Source organism: Corvus moneduloides, chromosome 18 (genome assembly GCF_009650955.1).
Source record: "Corvus moneduloides isolate bCorMon1 chromosome 18, bCorMon1.pri, whole genome shotgun sequence".
Lineage (NCBI taxonomy): Eukaryota > Metazoa > Chordata > Aves > Passeriformes > Corvidae > Corvus > Corvus moneduloides.
Genome location: NC_045493.1, coordinates 14,165,682 through 14,191,259, shown reverse-complemented (window position 1 = coordinate 14,191,259; position 25,578 = coordinate 14,165,682). Strand labels below are relative to the sequence as shown.

The following is a 25,578-nucleotide window of genomic DNA, read 5'->3' as shown; positions in this document are numbered from 1 at the left end:
GAAGGGTATTAATTTCTGTTAAATAGCCTGGTTTATATGGGCAGACAGCCATGAGGAAATGATCTTCAGATTTTACCTCTCATTTCAAGAAAACCCTTTCTCAGTCTTTACAGGAGCGAATAAGTTGCAACTATGTGCATAATTTCTACCTATGTTACATTCGTTGCTGCTGGACCTGTGAGAGTTGATGGAATCAAAATGTTTCCAAATGGATCACAAGCCCGAGGATATTCAAGAAAATGTTAGATTCTTGCATAGTGGGAATTCCATGGGCGTTTCTGAGGGTTACCCACAGGAAATGTTTGTGTATGTTTGTGTAGCAGCATTACTGAAAAGTGGAAACATTCACTGCTTTCTGAAGAGGCCACAGAAAAAGCAGCTTAGCAAGGAGACTTAGGGAAGCAGAACTAACAGCAAGGAACAGAGGAAGCGCATGTCAAATTTAATTCCCCTTTTCCATTATTTTTGAGTTATCTCTCACTGAGGATGTCAAGCCCTCTTTTGCAGAATTGTACGTTTTGTGCCTTCTGGAGTGTCATTATGTGATGCACACTTACATTATGCAGGCTCTCAGAAATTAAGCTCCATTCTTTTTTAGAGGTACCTAGACCCAAGGGAGAGTGTTTGAAGAAAATGTGAAAAATGGAGCATAATGCTGGGAAGTCTGGAATAAATAAATAAGTAAATGATACTCTGCAAAAAATACACCTGCAACTGCCCTGGTTGTTCCTATTTAAAAAGCCTTCTAGAATAACCATTACTGGTTGTGTGCTCGATGAGGTGCCCATATAAATGTGTCAGAGTGATAAATCCTGGCAGATTTTCCTGGATCCCCCAGTGCTGCACAGGGGGAATCCCTGGGAGCTGGCTGGGAGTGTCCTGGTGCTGGAGCTGAGTGCTGGCAGGACAGTGCGTGCTGGGCTAAACCACCCCTCAGAAGTTCATTCAGAGGAAAAGGGACTTCACTCAGTATTTTTCTGGAGTGCTTTTGGCAGGGACCAGTTTAGACCTGAAAGTTGCAGTTCAGTGTTCACTCTGTCTAGATTGTAAAATTTTGCTCAGTTCTTGGACAATTTATTTAATTTCATCCCACTGTTAACCCAGTATTTTTACCTTAATTAAAGTTCTCTCAAGCTCAGGCAAAAAGTTGGTAATTTTTTCTGAAATGGCTCACAGCAAACTGTGCAGTAAGCGGAGGGAAGTTCATCTCTCACTTTAAAACCTCCACGAGCTCAAAGCATAGCAGAAATTACTATTTTACCACTAGAGACCTCGTGCAGAGCTAAAATAGGCAGAGTCTGTGTTGACTCAACACTGCAATTAAATCTCCAGGTTTTGTAGACCAGATTTGTAATAGAATAAATGTGTGGCTTTGCAGGATTGAATTAAATGTGATATTAAACCCAGAAGAAAATACATTATTTCTTTCAGTTAGTGGAAAAGGTGGCATTCAGCAGATGTTGATGCTGTGGATTGGGTTGGATTGGCAAGGGGGGATATTTTGTGTGATACTCATTGTTTGCCAGTGTTTGGAAGTTGACAGTGGCACCAGTTCTAAACTCAGCATTTGTTTTAAGTACTCGGTCACTGGAATATGCCTTTCTGAGTAAAATTAACCAGTTGTGTTCCATGTTAGAATTTAATTCTTTTTTCCTTGATATTGTGTGTTCACTGATTTGTATCACCTGTCAGGAAAACTGTCCATTCCTCCTTTTTTTTGAAATCACATTATCTTTTTTCTCCCCCCTCTACAGATGGATAATGATCAGAATTCCAATACCTCAAAGCAGAGATATTCTGGGAAAGTCCATCTTTGCATAGCCCGTTATAGGTAAAACATCTCATTGCAGATACAGCACGCAGTTGTAATGTTCAGCATCAGGTTTGGCTTCACTTTATTCATGCGCTGAATTATTGCATGGAATTAAAGTTATGGATAGCAGACCCCTTTCCTGTTGGCACTGGCTGCAAAACAGTGCCCTATCCACGGGCCTGAATTGCCAGAAGGGGCTGAGGATGGCCTCTGCATTTCTGTCCTTCAGTGTCTAAATCACATTAAATGGGCACCTCCTACTTTAGAGAGGGTGTCTCCTTCTGTTCTTATAAATTACTTTTTCAAGCAAGAAAAGACTTGAAGTCCATCACTGCTTTGCACATTAAAATTTCAGACATAAAGTACTGTCATGATGAAAATTTCAGTGGCTAGCAATTTCCTTCAGGATAGATGTGGATTTAAGTACTTTATAAGTACTTTTTGTCTCTCAGTAGCTTCTTTTGGATGTAACTCACTGTTTTTGTCTTCTTTTACCTTGTCTCTGTAGGAGTTTATTAAACTTGTGTAAAAGGAACATAAAATTGAGTACAGCAACTGACAGAGACCCCACAACTGAGCTTGCTTTAATTCACTCTAAAAACTAAAGAGAATTTTGGCCAGTGTATTTCAAGAGCCCTAAGTGAGAAGTGTCCAAGTAAATTCTGCAGGAAAGGACGTGGGTTTAGGGGCAGAGCTCCTGAGGGAGGAGGGTGGGACCTCACAGGCACAAACTGACCCAGGCCCACTCAGAACGTGTCTCAGAAGGGGAGCAAAAACACTGCCTGGGGAAATTGCCCTCCTTGGAGCTGTAGCCCCTTTCCTGAGCAGCACTCTGCCTGTCCCCCCACAGCTACAACCCTTTCGATGGACCAAATGAAAATCCAGAGGCGGAGCTCCCTCTTACGGCAGGAAAGTACCTTTATGTGTACGGAGACATGGATGAAGATGGCTTCTATGAAGGTATTTTTTATTTAATCCATGAATTCATGCTAATTCATGCAGATTGAAATCAGTTTGTCTGTCAAGCACACTCCAAATTCTTTCCTTCATCTGCTCCTAAATCGGTTGCTAAAATTAGCTTTATCATCATGGTGTTCATTAAAAGAATTTCTGCACCAGCAAAGCCTCTCCTTGCAGGCAAAGCTAATTATAAGATATTTTATAGTGTCAGCTTTTCCTGCTGGCAAGATTTAAGTTGACAAAAAAGCTTACTGGCAGTTCTGGTTTTTCCCTTAATAAGCCTTTATGTTCTCAAACTGGGGATGTTGTTTCTGTATTTTCACTCATCCTTTGCACCTTACCTTGTCCACTCTCAAGGCACTGGCATGAGAAAGGTATTCTGCTTCGGGGGTTATAATGGCACTGCTCTTTCTCACCAGGAGAACTTCTGGATGGACAAAGAGGACTAGTCCCTTCAAACTTTGTGGATTTTGTTCAAGACAACGAGACCCGGTTATCAAGCACACTCAGCAGCGAACAAGATCAGAATTTTATCAACCGCTCGGGTCCTCCCTTGGAAGGAGATCTCTTGGAGATCAGTCCCCCAAGTCACATAGACTCCAGCGTGATCAGCAACGGCGCAGGGACTCTGGATGTGAACATTGATGAGATCGGAGAAGACATTGTGCCTTATCCTAGAAAAATCACCCTTATTAAACAACTAGCCAAAAGTGTTATTGTGGGCTGGGAGCCACCGGTAGTGCCCCCCGGCTGGGGAACCGTCAGCAGCTACAACGTCCTGGTGGACAAGGAAATCCGGATGAACATAGCCTTGGGAAGCAGAACGAAGGCTCTCATAGAAAAGCTCAACATTTCCACGTGCACGTACCGGATATCCATCCAGAGCATCACCAACAAGGGCAACTCCGACGAGCTGCAGTGCACTTTGTTAGTGGGCAAGGACGTCATCGTAGCCCCCTCGAACCTTAGAGTGGACAACATAACCCAGATTTCTGCTGAGCTGTCCTGGCTCCCTACAAACAGTAATTACAGTCATGTCATCTTCCTCAACGAGGAGGAATTTGACATTGTCAAGGCTGCTAGCTACAAGTACCATTTTTTTAATTTGAAGCCCAATATGGCCTACAAGGTGAAGGTCATGGCAAAGCCCCATCAGATGCCCTGGCAGCTTCCCTTGGAACAACGAGAAAAAAAGGAAGCCTTTGTGGAATTTTCTACATTGCCAGCAGGTTTGGTATTATCCTCCCTACCCCAAAACTCTTCAGCTGAATTTCTCTGCAAATACTAGATAAAATAATTTAACCTTCACAGAGTCATTTAGGGGATGTAAGTGCATTTCGGTTGTGAAGTTGTCATCACATTGTACAATTTGACTTTGTAAAGTCAACAGAGTCGTTGTGTTTTGGAAAGTCTGAGGTTTTTTCCCACCTGGCTTTTACATTAGGAGTGTTGGTAAGTGTTGTCAGTCGTCTCCCATTATTTAAGAACATTGAAGTAGTTTTGAAAACTAGACCAGAAATAACGTAGTGAATTTAAAGGATAATCTCATCATTTTGGGGGTGTATGGCAGCACCTGAAAAAATCTGAGTATCTTCCCTTGTAGCTTCACCCACCCCAGGTCATCTAATCATGGAGAGTCGGAGCCCCCTCGTATTCAATCTTTCGGGTCCTGCTGCAGGGTCCCTGGGTGCCTCTGGAGGGACACTCGGGTACAAGTGGCCCCTGGCAAGTGAAATGTCAGAAGCGTGTTCTGAGCTGGGGTTTGTTCACTCCCACTGGGGCTTGATTCCAGCAGAGGGGCAGGAGTTCATTCTGGTCCCCTCCTTGGCCCGTGTAACTTTCATGAGAGGAGAGGTGGAGGACAGCCCTGCTGGTTGAGCAGAGGGGGAGTTGAGCTGCTGTGTCTCCTGTTTTGGTGCTAATGATTAATGGTTTCAGTGAAAATGTCCTCAGCTCACACATTCACTCTTCAGTCTGGAATCATTTCAGAGGGATAAGTGGCAGTGCTGTTGTGGACTCTGCTGGGAGGGGGGCATTTCAGACCGGGGGTGTGTCCTGGGGGAGTTGGGAGGCACTGCCTGGATGGTGGCTTGAACTGATTTCAACTTTGCTATTTAGGAAAGGCCTTTTGAGTGAGGTTTTTTTCCAGGCCAGACACTTAACATGCTGTATCTCCCTCTAGCTGTGAAGGCTGCTGAGCAATGCATGAGCTGTTCTCTGCTGAGGAGCTGAAGCGCAGTGAAGCCTCAGCTTTCAGATGCAGACATCCCAGAATGTTCCCCACTGCTTCATTTCACTGAGAGCACTTTCACAGAAACAAGTCAACTTCTCACTGTTGTGTAGCGAAATAAAATAGCAGTTGAAGTGGTTAGAGGCTGATGCCTGTATTTCAGAGTCACTGGAACAAAGGGAAAGGATGGATGTGGAGTCAGTGATGGAGTTACCATCACAGTGTGTCATGCAATTGAACTCCTCATCTTGATTCATCAAAGCAACGTAATTGCTTCCATTAAAATAGAAGTAGTTCTCTCTTGGGCACTCAGATCTAAAAATAGAAGTAAGTACAGGATCAGGACCAATGGGCCTGCTGCGGTTTTTTGGAGCTAATTTATGTAAAAATACCCATGAGGAGCCAAGTGTAGCAGAATTCCAAAACAAACATTTATGCTGATGACCAAGACCATCAAAAGTCATCAGGAATAATTTCCCATTTAATGATGGGAGGAAATAGAAACCATGCTGGGCCTCAGGCACTGCACTTTATTAAACCTCTCTCTGCTACAGCCCGTGAAGGTTGAGGCAGACTCCCTGGGGATTGTTTGCTTTTGGGAGAATGAAAGGAAGGTGACTTCTGCAGGGGCAGATTAATGTCATTGTCATTGGCAAGAGGCTGGGTTAGATCAGGTGCATTCTTTCTTGTAAACTGAGCAGCCTGGCTGGATTGGGAATGCTGGCTGTCAATAAAAGACAATAATCAGAAAGACTGAAATTCAATCCTGAACCAAAATCCCTCTTGGCCAAGAATAGTATCAGGTCAATTTGCATACTCTCAACTTGCAGCTAAAAATACTTTATAGATGCAGGGGTGCTATGAGCAAAAATTTCCTGTTGTGCCTGTACTGTCCTGAACACGACTGTGATTTTATTCCCATGCCCACGAGAGGATGAAATCCAGTGACAGCAAACCAGTGAAATGCACTGGCAGTTTGCCAGTGATGATGTGTGACATTTGCACGTGCGTCATGCGCACAGTTGAAGTGTTTGTAGCCTTTTTGGTGGATGAACAGGAGTTGGTTGCGTTTAGTCCACTGGGAAAAGCAGTCTCACAGCAGCCAAGGTCTGTGTTCTCCTGGCTGTGTGCAGAGAGGGCTGCAGCTGAGCCCTGATTCTGACACGTTTTAGCAGGAGACTCTGCTCAGGGTTTGATGGTTACATTAACACAACAGGATGCTTGAAAAATGTATGAACTGATAATCTCTGTGATATTTTTACTTGGGCTTTCTGGCCAAAGTAGAGCTATTTATAGTAGGGTAATGCCTTTTAATTAAGGAGGTATTTGGTGTGCTATTACACTGACTTACTGTAAATGCCTTAAGAGGTTAGTGGGTGTATTTTTTGATTCAGTGCAGACAAAAGACTGTGAGAACACTTGTCCTGTAATCAGCTGGTGGAAAATGCTGAAGTTCCAGCTTGCAGCCCACATTGCACCTTAGTTCACTGCGCTTCTGGTCTGAGGCTCCAGAGTGACCAGTCCCATCTCCCTTAGGTCCTCCAGCTCCACCTCAAGATGTTGCTGTCCGGGCCGGGTCCACGCCAGGGACTGTCCAGGTGTCCTGGAAGCCCCCGGCTCTGACGGCGACGGGGACGTCCCACGGCGCCAGTGTCACAGGTTACGGTGTTTATGCCAAAGGGCAGCGGGTGAGTTCCCTTCCTGCCACGGTGACCGTCTGCTCTAGGCCATTTCAGCTGGCAGGTAAAGGTGTGACAGCCCTGGGGTGGGTGCAGGGGCTTCGTAGCTGCCAGCAGACCCTGTTCTTTTGTTTGGGCACAGCTTGCTCCCTTTCTAGAAGCCCTTTTGGCCGAAGGGGTTGGGAGGATAGAAGCTGGCCCGTGTGAGTGGTGTGGAGCCCGGTGTGGGCTCCTGCAGCCCACTCTGTGCTGGCAACAGTTCACTCTGCAAAGACTTTGAGGGTTGTACTGCAGTGGGGCTGAGGGGAGGGCAGCAGATGATTTCATGCTCACAAGAGGCTTGTTTGTGCACTCAGGTGGCAGAGGTGATCTTCCCAGCAGCAGAGAGCACGCTGGTGGAGCTGCTGAGACTGCGGAGTCTGGAAGCCAGGGAGGTGACCGTCCGAACGCTCTCTGCGCAAGGGGAATCAGTGGACTCTTCTGTTGCTGCCATTCCATCTGACCTCCTGGTGCCTCCAACCCCTCACCCCAGAACTGCTCCCAAATCTAAGCCATTAGCAAGTGCCGGAGCCCCAGAAACCAAAGAAGAACATTTAGGCCCACATTTAAAAAGGGATGAGTCATGGGAGCAGACTCGTTCGGTGTCCCCTGTCCATGGACACATGCTGGAGCCACCCAATTTCCATGGCCCACTCCAGGGGAGGAGGTCTCCATCCCCCAACAGAATCCTCCCCCAGCCTCAAGGCACTCCCGTCCCCAACACCGTCGCAAAAGCCATGGCAAGAGAAGCTGCACAAAGAGTGGCGGAGAGCAGCAGGGTAAAGGCAAACTTCTTCCTGAGGCTTTTTTGGGCTGGTTTGTTCGTTGTGACACTTCCCACCAAAGATTTTTTTCATCATGTGCTTTAAGGAGCGGGTAATCATTCCCAAACTCTGAAGATCCATAGTCTGAGAAGAAGCAGTGTGCTGAAATTCTGGGCTCATAAAGCCTTCCTGTGTCTGCTGTCATGGATCCACAGGGAATTTTACCTATCTGCCCTTCTCAGAGCTACACTGTCACACATGCTTGCAACTGCTTTTCATTCCAGCTCCTCCTGGAGCTGCCAGCAGCGGCACTGCCCAGGGACACCCCTGGTTTGGACACCACAGTGACCCATGGCTGCTGCACTGACTCAGACCTTTGCTAGTTCATTTAAACCCCGCATTTGGGGCTCTGGGGTCAGTACAGCTGATCCTGCGTCCTGACAACGTGCTGTGGGTTTTCCACACAAATACGCAATATTTAAATACTCCCAGTGCCCTGGGCAGTTGCTTTCTCACCACAAGCTGCTCACAACTGTCTGTTACTTTGTGCAAGCTGAGGTGTCACTTACTTCATACATTTTTTTGGTCCTTCATCTGGCAATCATCAGTTACGTCCAGTTTTTAGTCTCCCACTGTATCTCCAAAATAACTCCATTAGTTTTGACAGTTCACACGTCTTAACAGCCCCAACTTATTGACTGTTCCTGTTTTGGGATGCATTTGATCCAGTGGGTAAATTGAGCCAGCTTTTGAGAACCTGAATAACTCTGGATCAATAAGGTCTGATAAATACATGTGTATGCATGTGTATATATCTTCCTTTTGTTTATAAAGGAAGAAAACTGGGATGTAATAGAGGGAGAAAAAGCAATTGCTTTCTTTGGCCCTATGAGGTGAAAGTTGATTTAAGAACCATATAGAGAAAAAGAGAACAGAAATACTTTTTCTGGTGTGGAAAATTGCTGACATAACATCTGCTCTGAACCATGTCTGACTGCATTAGTTTAATGATGCTTGAAATGTTTAATTCAGGAATCTGGACAGAAGTTTATAGATGAATTAATTCTGAATTAAATCAAGTTCTGCCAGTGATATTTGCCATGTTTAGTCCCCTGTGGTACAAATTCTTCACTTAAGAGCTGCAGAAGGAGCTGTGTGCCTGCTCCTGCCCTCGTCCCCCCTATTGGGTGGCTGATGGGCACTGTCACCAGAGCAAGCAGCAGGAACTACTGAGGCCAAGAGGCACCTCAGAGCAGAGCAAGAGCCCAGAGCCTCATTCTGTGGCTTTTTTAGTATTGAGGTCAAAAATGCCATCGTGGCTTGGTCACCCGCTGACTCTGCTGAGCGGAAATGCCTTTGTCAGCAGCCTCTGCTGTAGGATACTGAGAACTTTGGTAAGTGGAACAGGGAGGAAGGCTGGCAGCTGAGTTGGTGATCACGCAGAATCAGGTAGTTGTGTTTATGAGCCAGGGTAATAAAACAAGCAAAACAATTCCTGGAAAACTCCTTAAAGGTTCCAGCCAGGGGAAACTAACGGTGCTTTAAACCATGAGTACACTTAAATGTGGTGTGCTTGAGTCTCCGTATTTGCCATTTCTGCCACTGGGTGCAGGAACCAACTGCCTCACAGTCCTCTGGTGTTGTTGCTCTGTTAGATGGAGAGGAGGAGCGTGTTCAGCGAGAGGAGCAGCGCAGCCCAGTACTCCGATGAGGAGGAGGATGGTTACGATTCCCCCAAGGTCAAACGAAGGGGAGCTTCGGTTGACGATTTCCTGAAAGGGTCAGAACTTGGAAAGCAGGTAAGTCACCTGGCTCAGTTATTGTATCAAGTGTTCAACGGGAAACAAGTATTTTATGAAGCTGAGCTCTGCCCCGGTCACCTCCTGCGCGTTGTGGCTCGTTGGTGACAAGAGGCTGAGCCGGGGGCAGGGGGAGGCTCCTGTTACTGGGGCCTGACGGGAGCTGAGTGCTCGGCACCAGGGATCTCCTGAGCATCCTCCCTTCCAGCAGGCACTGGAAACTGAATTTAGCCAGTCTATTCCTACAATGTTTAAGAGAATTAAAGCTTCAAATGCCATCATCTATAGCTGTAGCATACGATGGTGGTAATATCCTGCAAGAATTAAATGCTGATCACTTTTAAATTATGATGTGATGTAACAAACAGCTGTGAAGAACAGATGATATGTGAATTATCCTAAGGCTTTTACAATTTGGTCAGCAAGTCCATTGATGCATGAAGGACCTCTTTAATAAGGAGAATTTAATTAAGACTAAAACTAGATTTGGTGCTGTGGATGGAGATACCCTTTGTTGTATCACCTGGGATTAAGATAGGATTTCTTGAATTACCATCATAAACGGGCAGAACCACTCCTACACGATGTCTCCACTAGAGCAGAGCCCAAGCCTTGTGATGTAACTCATTAGTGGTTCCTAGAGTGACATTCCAGCCCAGGAAATGCTCTAGTCTTCATGCTGTTATCCAGGGATTATCAGCTTTAGAGGCAGTAAAGGTTTTCCCCTCACCTTGTCCCTCAGCCTCACTACTGCCACGGGGATGAGTACCAGACGGAGAGCAGCCGGGGCTCGGACCTGTCGGACATCCTGGAGGAGGACGAGGAGGAGCTGTACTCGGAGATGCAGCTGGAGGACGGCGGCCGGCGGCGGCTCAGCCTCACCTCGCACAGCGCGCTCAAGGTGAGCGGCCTCAGGGAGGCCCTGGGAGCTCCTCCACCTCGGATGCTGCCTCCAAAGCATTTCTTGCAGTCAGTTATGGATTCTGCAGACCATTAAAGCTCACGCTGTCTATAGACCTAGAACTGGGCCGCTTTAATGCATCTATTGCTTTATTTTTTTCATTATTTAGTAGATAAACTTTAAACTAGTTTACTGTTTTCCTGTATGTGATTGTTGCAGCTGCAGCTTCTCTTCTACATCTGGGGACATTCCCCGTGTCTCTGGGAAGATGCACTGCATGTGCTACCCTGAAAATGATTTGTTTCTGAGCAAGGAGATTTGTAAAAACTTAGAAAACAACTTATGTTTTTCATGTCTGAGTGATTTGTCTGTGTATCCAGTGCTAGTCCCATGCCTTCCACAGGCTTTAAAGCATTCTTGTAAGAAAGGGAGTTGTTTTCAGCTTTGTTTGATCAATGCTTTATCAGAACTCCTTTTGCTCTGATTATTAGGGCATCACCAGAGTAGGAAATACCTTCCAGAAGTATTGCTTTGAAACAGAAATATTCATCGTGAAAGACAACTTCAGTATAACAACTAAAGATTTGCAAAACAGTAAACCTACCCAGTACTGAAGAGATATTTCCCATATTACATTTGTACGTGTAAATTGTGTTTGCCTCTTCATGTGTGTAGTAATTACACAAACTGTGTTTTCTTAGAAAGCACAAACCTGCAGGTCAACTTCTTTTTAGTAGATTGTTATTTAACTAAAATCAACACTATTTTCTCATGCGTACAAGAATTCTGACCATTCTTCTGACTGCTTTCATGGGCTGTAAATTCAGTCCTTTTATTCTGATACTGTCTGGAATGAGACAGGCACTTTTTCAAAAGAAGAAATTGTCAGTGTTTCTGTTACTGCACCAACATAGGGGTTGAAATCCTTCTGCAGCCTGCTTCTATCCCCTTCCCCTGGCAAAAAGAATAAGCCCTGGACTGTTCTTGTTCTTTATGCATCAGAAGCTGTATTTACTTCTTGGATTTAAATCGATATTGCCAGTGTTGATACTGAGAAAATTCCAGAACCTTAACGGGTGTAGGGAATGGTTTTTGACCTGTTAAGGTTTGCAGGCTTCTCTTGGTGTAGTAGTCTATCAAAACTGATCTTTTTTCCATTTCTGTGGCACTTTGTCTCGAGTTTCACAGCTGTTATACACACTTTAAAACCAAATGAAAATAGGTGAAATAGTCATAAAGTACTTAGAAAGTCCCCTGTGCCTGAAAGGGGACAACATCCAAACCCCAGCTAAGTTCAGAATGCTCAGAGAGAGATACTGCTGAAATCTCCAAGATGATCCTGTCGTTATTTATGGGTGCTCTTGAGTCCAGAGATGCCCCTGATCTGGGCATTAAGCACAAGGAGAGATGATCTCTGGGATGCAGAATCAATAAATCCTGTCAGTCAGAACCAGCACCTCCTGCGTTTATTCCCTCCTCTCTTCCCAGAGCCCACCGAAGACGCTTGTAGGATTCTTTGTCAGACCAACCTGTGTTTCATGGAAATGGAACAGGAAAATTGCAAAATATATCTGGTGTGTCCAGAATGCTTATTTTACCCAGTCTGGGATAGTTTTTTACCTGCTTCTGGCATAAACAGACTTTTACTTCTGCTCACGGCTGATTTTCAAATACTGGTTTTATGAAGCAGGTACAAGATTATGATGAGAGATTTGATGGCAGTGCAGAGCAGGTGGCATCAGAGAGCAGCCTGCGTCCCAGGGGTCTTTCCGTGGAAGCCAAGCTTTAAAAATGGTGCAGGTTTTTTAGAATTTTAGAAAGGAAACCAGAACTCCTTTAATGATGCCTGCAGAAGAGCTCTCCTCTGGCAGGAGACTGAAGATATTTGCTACCTATATAGGATACTTCGAGAGATGCAAAGCAAGAAAGCTTGCTAGGGCAGAGCTGTGATTCTCAGATATGGGTTCTGCTTACAAAGAAAATGAAATGGCCGTTTGGCATGGGGCAAGGAACGAGTTTTAATGCCATTCTCATTCACCATGCTGGAACCTGTAGGCAGCTTTCATTACTTTGTTTCAAATGTATGAGTTTATTCTTGTCAAGGGCATCACTCAGTTGTTTGTACTGACCTCTCATGTTCTGTCTGACATCCAGCAACTTCTTAATCATGTCTTTATTTTTCACAGATTCTCATTCAAAGCATGACATCCTTTTCACTATATAAGCTGCATGTCTTATGTTTGCCATTGCTCTAAAACTAATTCTGTCTTTATTTTTCTTTTCTTCTCCCTTTTCCCTCCCATTTTATTTTTGTCACACGCTCTTTGTTCCCTGTCTGGTTTCTAACATTACATAATCTTAAGGAGTACGATAAGAATAAGACCACTGAAGCCACTTTTTTGGAGCAGCCTGACTTTTCACAGCAGATACACCACAGTAAAAGGCTTTTCAGTATCCCAGAAGTAGCTGAAGAGGATGGTGAATACTCTGAACTGCTGTACAAGCAGGGGTTAGGTGTGCCCTATAAAAAGAACCCCAGAATAGCTAGAGGCTCTAGAGCGCCCAGGCCCTGCAGTCAAGAGCAGCAGCACGGCCCGTGGCACCCGGCCCAGCCCAGGATGCCCGGCCCGGAGGAGCTCGCCGCGGACGACAGAGGATGCAAGTTGGGCCGCTCGGTGTCGCGGAGCCCGGACAGCGGCCTGGACTGCGGCAGCGAGGAGGACGAGTCGCGCTTCGGCCCCAGGCCCGCGTGGGAGCCCGGCCCTGCCTGCGCCTGCCGGAGGGGCCCGCGGCCGCTGCTGGCCCGCAGGAGAACCCTGACCAGGCAGAGCAGCATCGAGGAGGATTTCGGGGAGCTGGGGCCTTCCTTTGTGGAGCCCAGGAGCGACCAGGCCAAGCCCAGTCACGAGAGGAAGTGCGAAGTTCAGAGAGGCCGCAGAACAGAGCGCTTGTCTAACCAAGACGTTCAGGGGGGCTGGAAGACCAACTTTAAACCAGCTGACTCTAGGGCAGCTGCTGTCCTTGCAAAGCCATTCCACAGAGATGCAGAAGACTCTCTGGTGTGTGAAATATCTTCCTTCTAACATCTGCTTGCCAAATCAGTCTGTTTTCTTTATTCTCTTTAGTTTTCGTTCTTTATTTTTATTGGGTTTTTTTCATTTTTTTTCCCAAATTGATTTTTAAAGTCCATGCTTTGGACCTGTCTGCTACATTTTCCCTTTTTTTTTTTTTTACTTCCCCATTCATTTTTGTTTATTACACTGCATTTTCGTTTATGGTCCTCTTTTGTATCATGCTGAAATCAGATTAATTTGCTTTACAATGATTTTCCCACAGAACAAATTACAATAATGGCTGCTTTTATTAAAGGACAACTGAATCTAAATTTTAATTAAGGGTTAGCTGAACTACAATTTTTCCAAAAGATTGCTTTTCTTTATTTTGCCCATCTGAATGTTGCTTTAAAAAAAAATAAAAAGCTGCATTTTCAACTGGACAGATGTTTCATCGGTATTTTTTAAATTTTTTTTTTATTATTGTCAAGGAATTCATTTCATTGTGTTGTTTTTATTCATCTCATTCCCAGAATTTTCAGGATATGCTCTTTATCATGGAACATCTCAAGACAAGAATCAAGATTCTCCCCCGGTGTGACAGTGGCCCAGATTTATGGAGTCACAGCTTCATCATATTTTCATTTTCTGCCTTACCTCTGCACTGTCACTACTTTGCCGTCCTTTTTAGACCATCTCTTCTTGCCTTTGAAGTTGCAGACTGCATCTCTGCAGGAGGATGCAGGCACAGAGCTGCTTCCAAAGGGAGAGGCCAGGGCCATTGCACATCTTCCAAGGATGCTCTGCACCATCTTGCCTGTTTGTATTTCTGCCCATTAATGTCTAGAAGAGCCTCTGGGTGTGAGGGATGCATCCGTAGGCTCCCCAAAGACCAGAGCAAGTTCTTTACTCTCAGTCTGCAACAGCCCAGAGTGGGAACTCCATTCTGACGCATTTCATGTAGGGCAGAGATCAGCTGCTGCTCATCGAGCCTCCCGGTTCAGGCTGAAACGATCCCTACACATTTCTCCCATCAGAATTGGTGACCAAGCTGTATTAATGTCAATGGCTGCACAATAAACTCTGGAGAGCCCTAAAATACACCTCTAGTTACCTAAATAGCCCAGTTTGCTGCCAGCGTAGTGAGCAGAGCCAGCTGTGACGTGAGATGGAGTGTCTGCATCCCTGTCTGCATCTGTCACTCACCTGTAAAAGGCTTTGGCAACGAGGGCCCTTCTAGCACTCGGTGTGCTCAGAGACACGAGGAGCTGCCCTGGTTCCCCTGCTGCCAACGGGAGGGATCTCCATAGCTGGGCACAACGAGGTTTGCCTTGGCAGGGCAGCCCCAGCTCCACAGCTCTCAGACTGCCTGTGCCACTCTTCAGGACACTAAAGCGCCACCTTAGCAGCAACAACAAAGGCAAAAGAATATTGCAAAAATTATTCTTTTCTTTTCTTTTTGTTCTGATGTGTGACTGCTGGTTACAAAACTCTGCCATAAATCAGGGAACCATTTTTTTTCTTTTGCAGGTTTGCCAGGCCACAGTATTCCCTTTTCAGCTAACCTTTCAGTTAAAAGCTAAGTTTAGTTGCCTTTAGAGCTTGTGCTTCCAAACGTGATTGACCTGATTAATGTCCAGCCGTGTAACCACGATGTTGCCATGCATGGAACTTACAAACCTGTTTTTTCTGTTGCTGTTTTTTAGCTTTTAGGTAACCCAGCCTCTGCAGGACGGCCTGAAAGGGTGGAGCACGCAGGGCGAAGGTCCTCCCACGGCAGTGCAGTGCCACAGAGGTCTCGGCCAGTGTTGGTCCCTTCCATTGGTTAGTTGGACAGATTGGTGCATTTCTGTTCTTTGCAGCCTCAGGGCTGGGAAGGAAGTCCTTAAAAATGAAACAACAGACACTTGTCTGGAGCCAGGCTACTCTTAGGTTAAATGGGGTGAAGTGGGCTGAAAACAGCTCCACCGAAATGAGTGTGGTGGGGCTTCACAGGGGCGTCAATCAGCCATCACTGTCATTTCTGGGAGTTTTTTAATTAAATTTAGTGGCTACTGGAGCTTGTTTAGGCTTGGTTAAGCTTAGGCACTGCTAGATCTTACCTAGGAAGAAATCTGCTGGCAGGTTACTTTGTGGTCAGTGAAAGAAATGTGGCCATTCAGCATCCATCCAGCCATGCACCCTTCCATTCATCAGCCATCATCTTGCATTCACTTTCCATTCTCTTGAATACTTTTTGGAATTTAGCAGGGAAAATAGAAACTGGTAAATGTAGAATTTGCATCTATTTATTAGATTTGATATTTCTGACACTAGTCTCTGTTCTGGTTTAATGATGACTTAATCTATATGCTGTGAATTCCAGAAAATCCAAAAATTAGTGCAGAGAAGATAATGAACCAAGAGAAACATGTAGCTGTTCAAACTTGCACTCTAAACTGCAAATGACAAATATCCACACTGAAAATCAGGAAGCATATGGAAAGCAAATGCAGAAAGTGTTTTGTGAGCTGTTCATGGAAATTTACTCCATGAAGATGTAAAGTTGGTCTGGTTCCTGTCCCTTATCTGGACTTTAATTTGTGAATACTGTAGGCATCATCATGAGGAGAAGGAAGCAGTGCCAGGCAATTCTCACTGGCTTGGGTGTGAGTGAGAGACGTAAGAAATGGGGAGTACCCGAAGGAAAGAGACCAATCACTGAGGAATGCTTTTATTTTTAAATATTAAATATTTCCCCCTTTTCACTGACTCACACTGAAATACCTGTACTGTAAATTAAAAGCGAGATCCCCCTGGTGGGCAGGATTCTTTGAATCTCCTAGCTGATACTGAAATGTAGATCAGAAGCACTCAGAGCTGCAGTGTGTGAGGCCTGCTTAGGCTCTGCAGCGCGGCACGGCCGGGCAGAGGCTGCTCCTCGTCCCACATGCTGCTGTAAACCAGGATGAACGGCCCAGATGTCAGTGGAATTGCACTGATCTCAGAATGCTGGCGAGGAGAATCAGCTCCAGGAAGGCTGTCGTGCTTCTCCTGCCAGGTCATTGCTGCTGAACCAAGCAGCTTTGGGATGATGGTGTGACAAATGCCAGATTCTCGTGTCCTCGTTCTTCTCCTCTGAAAGCAGCCTTTCTTTCACAGGAGGAAAGATTTCTGGCTTGAGTTTACACTACTTAAAGCGAGTTTTGTATCCGAGTTCTTTCTTTTCTATTATCTGTTAAAACATGGGGATTTTTTAATAGTGAGGCAGTAGACAAGTTTGGGTTTCTTTCTCATTTTCATTTTAATTAAAACATAAGGGAAGTGATTGAACTTGCCAGAGCTCACTTTCTGTCAGCAAAGTTGGGACAGAAAACACTAAGCGATGACTTTGCTGTTTAGTAGTTTAATAGCAACCAATAATTTCTGATAATTTTCTGGAAAAAACCCCACCAAGCTTTATAGGACATGCAGTGAGGTTTGGATCTTTTTTCACTGAAATGCCAAACACATTTCAAATATTAACTGGGGTAGTTGGGCGATGAGGCCAACGTGTATTACTGAATTGTTCTTTTCTGAATTAACTTCCACAGATGGCTATGGCGGTCATGATCATCTTTCTCCGGATATTTATGAAGAATCTGAAACAGATCCTGGCACAGAAGATATTTCTACTCGAATATTTGTTGCACTCTTTGACTACGATCCACTGACCATGTCCCCGAACCCTGATGCTGCAGAAGAGGAGCTGCCATTTAAAGAAGGACAGATCATTAAGGTGAGATCTGAAACCAAGGGAAACAAATAACAATTTTACAAACAGGGTCTCCTTTGTACCGTGGGAGAAAGCAGCCCAGCTGATCAGAATCCAAGGGGTTTTTCCTTCAGAGGTTCAGGCTGTAAATCTCACTGGACCTGGAACTTAATATCTAATGCTAACGGCTGAGAAATAATTACAAAATGGGCAAAAACCTCAAAGTTGCTGTAGATAGTTAGGGCCAGACTTAATTAAAAATTTAGGTTAAGCCCAAAATTGTCACTCTGAAGCTCCCTATGTCCATTGGCACAAACCCTGCAGGAAAACCTGCTTCAGAGAGGATCTTTTCTGCAGAGGAACCCCAGAAGTGCTGAGCATTGTACAAACCAGAGCTGCTGCATTTTCTAAATGCTGAACCCTCCTGGCTAATGCACACTTTGGATTAATTCAAGTCCTCAGTCAGGTGTTTCTGTTCCCTTTTCTGGCTGTTTGGTGTAAAATACCCATGGCTGCCTTTCAGCAAGGCACAGGAGAGCTGGGCTGTGTCAGGGGCCAGGGACAGTTGGGGCTCTGTTGATGTTTACAGCCACCCCTCCAGCCCAGCTCACCCCAGCCTCTGCCCCTGCAGCTGCAAGGCAAATCCCTGCAGTTTGCTGGCATGGTCTGAAAAAGCCAGCAGATATTTCTGTGGGATCAGCAGCAGGGAGTGTTTCCTCCTGCAGCCTGGAATCTGCTGTGGTGCAGGCTGGGCAGAACTGAGAGAGGCAGAAGGAGCAGCTGCTGGCAGTCCAAGGAGTTGAGATTTCAGAGTGATCTGGAGCAGAATCTGAAAAAAAAATTGGCTCATTGGAACATTACCCATTTCAGAGATTAAACTGTAATTTAAACTATTAAAATACCGACTGCCTTCCTCTGGGTTGGGTTGGGTTCTAACACAAATGCCTGTACCCAGCTCACAATCTTTGTGCTGTTAAATACTCTGTTTGGTATTTTGCTTACCTCGCATAGTTAATGCAAAAAAAAAAAAAAAGAACTTGTTTAAGAGCTTCTTTTCCTCTGCAAGAATGTGCATTTCATTCAGGTATTTTTTTTTACACCTTGAATCATGTTTTTAAATTAAATCAAAAGACAACAGCAGAGCTTAAGTACATACATCAAGTACATTATGTATGAGATAAGCATTTTTGATCATATAAAAGTTGTTTGAATTAAAATAATAACATTTTGGCGCAATTTTGCATATGTTTCATTTTGAATACAGTGTCATAATAATTGGATAAACATCAAGTAAACATCTGGCTCAGCACAGGAGAAACTGATGCCTTTTAATGCGCTTCTTGTGGCTTTCACTGCTAACAAAAAAAAAAAGTCCGAATTCTGCTTATGTATCTAAAGTCACAAGTTAAATAAATGCAACAATTCCAGTTTTATAGCCTAAGTCAGAATAGTCCAAAACTAAAATAATTCCCTATCTAAACTGCAGTCATCATCTATGCTTTGGTAAGCCTTTAGCCTGCACTGAAATTCCTAAATGCTAAAACCTTTTCACCAATATTACCATTCTTTGATAATCAGGTGTATGGGGACAAAGATGCTGATGGGTTTTACCGTGGAGAAACCTGTACAAGAATTGGCCTTATCCCATGTAATATGGTCTCTGAGATACAAGCAGATGATGAAGAGATGATGGATCAGCTTCTTAAACAAGGTTTCCTTCCCTTGAACACACCAATTGAGAAAATTGGTAAGAGCAAATACAGACATTTCACTTCAGGCTTTGGGTGCTGTTAACTTGGCTGCATCCACTTTACCTCATTTTTATGCAGATGCATCTAAATCTTGCAGTCATTTACTGCCCCAGGGGATACATTCTGTGTCAGTGTCTGGATGGCTTTATGCAACTGATATTTAATCTTGGTGATACCATTTGCTGCAGATGGGGACCTGTAGCTCCACTACTACACTTGTTACTTTCTTTTCTGATTTAAAAAAAAAAAGTGGATTTTCTTACCTGAAAGATTTCTGGGCACAGGACACCAACCCTGAGCTTTGGAGTCTGCTGTGCACGGTGTGCTGAGCATTCAGTGCCTTAGAGTAAAGAGAGCCCGAGCACTGTTGATGATTATTGAGGAACCGTGCGTGGCTCCACATCCTGTATCCGTGTTAATAGGTCCGCTCATCTGTGACTCTTTGTCCCTGAGCTAGAGAAATGCCCACACGGCTCCTGCACTGCTGTGAGAAGGATGTGAGGAACAGGTGCAGCAGGATTTTGCTTCCAGAATAACTTTGGTTGCTTTCCTTGCCTTGCTGTCCCCGCGGCTGGAGCAGAGCGGAGCCGGCGGAGCGGCCGGCAGCAGCCAGTGACCACCAGGAGGATGGTGGCACTCTATGACTACGACCCCAGGGAGAGCTCTCCCAACGTGGATGTGGAGGTAGGGGCAGAGCTGTGGGGCCGGGCACAGCCGGGCTGGGGCACGCGCAGGGAACGAGCTCAGAGCTGCACGTGTCGGTCCAGTGGCTGTGAGCGCCTGGGGGTGCCAAGGTCAGGACTCCTGCACGAGCAGATTTGTGGGGCTGGCTCAAAGCAAACCAGGGAATGCCCTCTGTAGGTTTTATACAGGATGGCTCAACTGAAGTCAGCCGTGGCTGCGGATGGATGTGTTTGTTACGCTGTGTGTGTGTGTGTGTACCTGCGAATGGAACAAAAGTCTCTAAGGAAAAAAGCACAGTTAGAAATAGTAGGGGATTTTTATTTTCCAATTTCCTCTGGATGCTTGCACATGAGAACATGATACTTTTTGAGAAGTGCCTTAGCTCATGCCAAGCTGGTAGTGCCACGTGCTTTCAAACCCCTGCAACCTCCAAAAATCCACCCTCCTTCACAGCAACCTCAGCCAGAGTGATGCATGGGAACAGCACCCAGAGTATATTGGATTTTTCTCTTAATCAATGCATCTGAGCTTCGGTGATCTTATGTTTTGACTGTCATTTGTGTTTATAATAATGTGAGGGTATCTTAAACAGCTGAGCATTAGCCACACCTTCATTTAAAACCAGCTGAGCATCAGCTCCATCTCCATTCTGGGTTTGTCTTCCATCTCCCATCTTCCAGTCTCCCGTCTCCATATTTGTGAGCAGCAGCAGTAGTCCCTTTTTACATGGCTGTGGTGTTACATGGTCAAGTCCCTCAGTCCAGATCTGATCAGTTTCCATTTCTGTCTGTGGGAAGATGGTCAGGGTACACTCAAAGCTCTGAAAAACACTGCTTACCTTTGAGCTTCTTCAGTTATCCTTTGAAATGTTCTTTTGTTTTTAATTGGTGAATTGTAGAACACTTTGGGATATTTTAAAGGAGAAAGTGAATTTTGAAATATGTGGGACTTGGTGCTTTAAAACATAGCCGGGGTGTTCTCTGTTTCTTATTGAACCAGATCTTTTTCTAAATTATGGTGTTTCAAAGTCATTTTGCCAACAAATCAAATAAATTGTGCTGATTTATTGCAAAGATTTTGTTTGTTCTCTCTCCCATGACCACAGGAAATTAAAAATAATTTCAAAATCCCACCCTTAAATTACATTTAAGCCACAGACAATTAAAAAGAGCCCAGTGCACTGTTTGCTGATCAGAGTGGAGCTGCCCACTGTGAAGGCTTTATTGAAGAGACTCCAGGACAGTTCCACTGCAGGAACGTTGTGTCCAGAGGTCCCTCCCCAGCCCGGCAGTCCTGATGCTGTGACCAGCAGCTCTCTCAGCTGTCCTGTGGCCGTCAGTGGGTACACAGAGCAGGGCCTGAGCCACGTCCCACCCCTGCGTGTTCCCTCCTCCACAAGGATTGATTTAGGGGCCCTTTGAAGCTGTGTAGTTCAAAGCTTCAAAGTTCATTGAGGTTGTTGAAGGCCTGAATGTCTCAGCTGTTGGTCACAGGGAGCCCCAACACAGTGGGAGAGGTATCAGGTTTAGCAAGCTGAGGAAAAAACTCCAAGGAAAAAAAAATTGTTTGGCTCTCAGATCAATTTGGTTTCACCAATGTCTTAACATGAAGGAGTGGGGGGAAATCTTAACGGATTTACTATTAATGAAGAAAAGGTTAATCTTTGCCTAACACCTGCCTGTCCCTGCTCCTTCCCCGCAGGCCGAGCTGACATTCTGCACTGGGGACATCATCACCGTCTTTGGTGAGATTGATGAAGATGGATTTTACTACGTGAGTTGGCTTCTGCTTGGTCACCCCAAACTGCTCCAAGCTTCCCCAGCACCAGTTACCCAACAACAGCCTGGGGAGGGGCAGGGCATGTGGGAACGTCTGGGCTCTCAGTGTCTCCAGTGACCTTAGAGGGGAATTTCCTCTTCCTCACCAGCTTTGAAATAGGCAAAAATATTTCCCTCCCTCCTTGGGAACATACATGCGATTGAATGAAACATTCACTGGCACTTCGTCTGCTCGCAGGGTGAACTTAACGGACAAAAGGGGCTGGTTCCTTCCAACTTCCTTGAAGAAGTGCCTGATGATGTTGAAGTCTTTCTCTCCGACGCACCCTCGCGCTACGTCCATGACACGCCGATGCGATCGAAAGCAAAAAGGGTAAGCAACCGACTAAGAAACACTTAAATTCTCATTTTCCATTTCATTCTGTCTCATACATAATTTAGACATTGTTTTTAACATTACTTTTAAATTCATTTGCCCATTTAAAGTTATCTTTCAAATACGTAAAATAAAACATGAGGAAAATTACTTTAGCCTTCGCTAGCTCGTTACATTTGTAAATGGAGAAACTAAATTGGCTGTCTGATTGCAGTCATTACAGTACCTTCCATTATAATCTGAATTTAAGCAGCTCTTTCCTGGTGATAGTTATTTCCCAAAGCTTCTAAATTGCTCTTACTAAAAAAGTTCTCGTGCACAAAAGACTGGTACCAGTGTTCCTCTAAATACAAAGTGTAACTGCAGCTGATGGACTGAGAGTGGTCGTCTTTTAATCCTCACGACTTCCTGTTCCAACTGGCAATAGTTAATTGCTCAGAGACTTCTCTTTTATGAAAGAATTAATCATGTTTAGAGTATCTCATTTTTGGTTTTGTTTCATCACTGCAATACTTTTATATATTATATATTTTATATATATTTTTATTTCTTTGCTCATCTGCTTGGAAACAGAAGAAGAGTGTTCATTTCACACCTTAATAAGGCAATGTAGCCTTCACGTAAGTGAGCAACTGAAGATACCAATAGAGATTTCAATTAAAGCTACCTGGCTATCTAATGCAAGTCTTGAAACTTAATTGTGGGGGAAAAGAAAAGAAATATGTCTCCAAAACCCTTGGCCACAGAAGAACAGGCTGTATGCCTTTACTGTACCTAGGCAAGTCAACTCCTTTCCTAGGAGACAAATCCTATAAAACAGGAATCCTCAGAAGTTGATTAGACCTCACTTTTTATGAAGGTCAGCGTTTGGAACATATTTCTTCCCGAGCTCAGTGTTTATGTTTACATAGAAAGGAGAGTTTGATGTCTAACTACCCTACAACCAAAGCTGCATATTGCATTGTTAGCCAAGCTGGGATGTAAAAATTCCAAGCTCCTTTGTCAAGAGAAAAGCACAACAGCTCCAACCCCTCCCGAAACAGCAGTGACGCCTACACTGGCACGGACGGTAGTTTACAAGGGGATAGTTGGTTTGAAACTCACTACACTCAAATATAGCTACTGAAATTGTCTGCCTTAAAATGTGTTTTCCACAGTCGATTATACCCCAGTTTGCCTAAGACCAACTATTCAACACTTCTGAAAAAAGTCCCTTCCTATGGTACGATTCTCTCGGATCTTTCCTAGCAAGTGTACCTTTGCAATATTAGCAACTGTTTGGTTTACCAATGCAATAAAAGTCTTGACCTGAACATGCAGCTCACTGAATGAATGCATTAGACTCAATATCTGGTATCTTCAGGTGTACGTTGGGGTGCTTTACCAAGTTGTTTTGGTTTCTGTTTTCTTTTTTTTTTTTTTTTTCATTAGAATTAGACCTTGATTTAAAATCAAAGTAGGCTTGAAGCCCCTTTGCTTAACTCACTGTTGCACAACGAGCCAGTAAATTGCTGATGTTTTAACTTGAACTACAAGCTAGCAGGACTCCCTACAGCATGGATTCTACTATGAAAATGTCATCTTAATTGATAGTAACCATTTTGCCACCTGGGCACTGTAGTTAGGATAGGCTGAGTAGAAGTAATTTTAGCATTTTCATCCAAGTGCTTTTGATGACTGAAAAAAAAATAGTTGTTCAAAATATTTAGGAATGCTGTCATCTAACAGCTTCATAGCTGCAGCATACACATCAAGCACTCAGGGTCTTTAAGCTTTCTTTGATTGCAATTAAGGTTCATTTTAGCTTTTTCTTTTTCCTTTTTTTTTTTTTTTAAGCCAGTGTGCCATCTTCTCTAATCTATACATAAAGTTTGCTAGCCAATTTTAAAGAAAAGGCATTTAAAGGACATTAAAAAGTAAGTGATGTAGCATTTTAAGTAATTTCTTCTGAAAAGAGTTTGACTTCTATAGATTGCTAATCTGTAGTGATTAACACATTTATTTTTCCTAAATCTATAGCTAAAAGTATCCCTCTCCATTTTAGTACTATCAGAGTACTGAAATGTAAAACCAAAGCCAATTTTGTGGCTTTTGTGGCCAGAATTATGGCCAATCAAGTGTATCCAACTTTTCCTTTAAAAAGGTATAACCAAAACTGGGCTTTATTGGTGGGTTTTCTATTTCTATAAATTTTTTCTCTAAGTTGATGTATTTTCCATAAGCCCATGCAGTATTTTAAGCCAGAGAGAAGAAAGAAACCAGCCCTTTTGCTTTAAGTGGGTAATGGGACAAGTGATGTTACCAACTTTCTTGCTAATAATGGCTTTGAAGCTTTCGAACATTGAATAAATGATAACAATGTACCTAATAGGTTCCTCCTGAGAATACAGGTACATCCCGGAGAGCACCATCCCCCACAGTTCATCTCCATTCCGGGTCACCTCCGTCACCTATGATGGGCTCTGGTAGTCCCGGGAGAGGCAGGGATATGTCCTCGAAAAAGAAAAAGGGGCTGCTTTCCAAAGGCAAGAAACTGCTGAAAAAGCTTGGTGCAGTGAAATGAGTCATGTGCTCCTGGACAACTTGTAAAGCTTCCAGTCTATGTATTTTTTTTTTTTTTTTAAGTCAAAACTAGGGCTTTCATGACTATGCAGTACTTTACCAGATCGTTGCATTTCTAACTCCGACATCAATAGAATAATGTGAATTGCTTAATCAAAACAGAAGAAAAAAAGGAAGTGGATTTGTTGTTGCAAAAACTCCTAAAAAAAATTTTTTTTAAATGTTGTGAGACTAAGACCAGAAGAACATGGTTTTATTTGAAGTTAACTCAACACCTGCAACTCCATTGGAAAAATCTCAGCCTTTAGTCTCCTTTAACCATGAGTGGGGGGAGAAAACTCTTCAGTGATTCCTGGTTCACAGAGATCACCCCACTGTATCTAATCATTAACAAAAATGGTCTTGAAACTCCTAGTTTAATCAGCCTTGATGTTTTGCCTTATTAATGCACAATGATTTGTACTGTCGAATAAATATGCAGCGTATACTTTGTATGTACTGTGTATTCAGCTGTCTCCATCTTCCCTCCACCACGGTAACTGGAGCTCAGTACTCTGTCACTGACTCCATTCAATGTCTGATGAACTCCTGGGAGTTTGGAAGTGCTGTGCTAAACACGTTTTAGTTTTTGCTCCCCCCCAGTAAAAAACAAAGCCTGTATTAATTTGTCAACATTTTCACTGCACTGAAAGCAGACGCAGTGGAAGTTACTCAGAACCTCACCCAGTTTCAACCATCCAACCTCCAGCTTTGGGGTTTCTGGTTCACTGTTCTAAGCTACTGGGAAAAAACCAACTCCACACCAAAACCCCTTTACTCCCCAAATTTTGTTTCTGTGGAGGTGCAGTCCTAGGTTCAAAGGCATTTTCATATTGCTGATGTCAGATTCAGGCTAAAGTACGTCTAAAGTAAAGGACAAACTGTGTTACAGCCACAGGCAGTAACAAGGCTGCACCAGGCTCTAGTCAAATCTCAATTGCAATATTGGCATATCACAAAAAACAATCTTACACACTGATGGCAGTCATTGGCTGTTACTATTTTGTAATTCTTGTCCATTTGTAAATTGTTTTTACTGTTTATACATACTTTTCAGACTGCCTTTCTTTTTGTAATTTATGGAAGGTTTATAAATGAATGATCAAAGCTTCCCCGTTGTGTCTTCAGATAACAATGTAAATTACTGTAAAATACTGTGTGCTAGATTATAACATTTAATTAAAGAAAATAACTGGCCTACATTTGTGGTAAAGTACTGTGTGGGTGTGTGCATGTGTACAATCGTTGTGTATTATATTTTATATAAATAAATAATTTGATATTTTGTAGAGTGCAGTATGGTTCATAAATCCACTGTATTGGCTGCTGGCTTCTTCTGTCAGCCTTTTTTTGGAACTGTCACTGGCTGCTGAAGTTTACTGCAGAACAAAGAAAGGCTCATCTCTCTGCAGGAGTG

At 43.9% G+C, this 25,578-nt stretch overlaps 1 protein-coding gene across 17 annotated transcripts in view; it reads left to right on the top strand.

Annotated features, from left to right (window-relative positions):
• Window positions 1–25,452, top strand: part of RIMBP2 (RIMS binding protein 2) — an 82,589-nt gene extending 57,137 nt beyond the window's left edge. For 7 of the 17 annotated variants that reach the window (XM_032128257.1, XM_032128256.1, XM_032128255.1 and 4 more), the window contains 15 exons: window positions 1,755–1,831; window positions 2,664–2,773; window positions 3,193–4,002; window positions 6,540–6,691; window positions 7,039–7,500; window positions 9,141–9,284; window positions 10,027–10,185; window positions 12,549–13,244; window positions 14,945–15,062; window positions 16,811–16,995; window positions 18,550–18,718; window positions 19,303–19,406; window positions 21,108–21,179; window positions 21,423–21,557; window positions 23,932–25,452. In XM_032128257.1, coding sequence (XP_031984148.1) covers window positions 1,755–1,831; window positions 2,664–2,773; window positions 3,193–4,002; window positions 6,540–6,691; window positions 7,039–7,500; window positions 9,141–9,284; window positions 10,027–10,185; window positions 12,549–13,244; window positions 14,945–15,062; window positions 16,811–16,995; window positions 18,550–18,718; window positions 19,303–19,406; window positions 21,108–21,179; window positions 21,423–21,557; window positions 23,932–24,123 — 3,585 coding nt within the window. In that variant the 3' untranslated portion in view covers window positions 24,124–25,452. Of the gene's footprint in view, window positions 1–1,754; window positions 1,832–2,663; window positions 2,774–3,192; window positions 4,003–6,539; window positions 6,692–7,038; window positions 7,501–9,140; window positions 9,285–10,026; window positions 10,186–12,548; window positions 13,245–14,944; window positions 15,063–16,810; window positions 16,996–18,549; window positions 18,719–19,302; window positions 19,407–21,107; window positions 21,180–21,422; window positions 21,558–22,133 lie in introns of all 17 variants that reach the window. The other 10 variants (XM_032128262.1, XM_032128258.1, XM_032128269.1 and 7 more) reach the window with 7 other exon arrangements.
• Window positions 25,453–25,578: the final 126 nt, after the last annotated feature.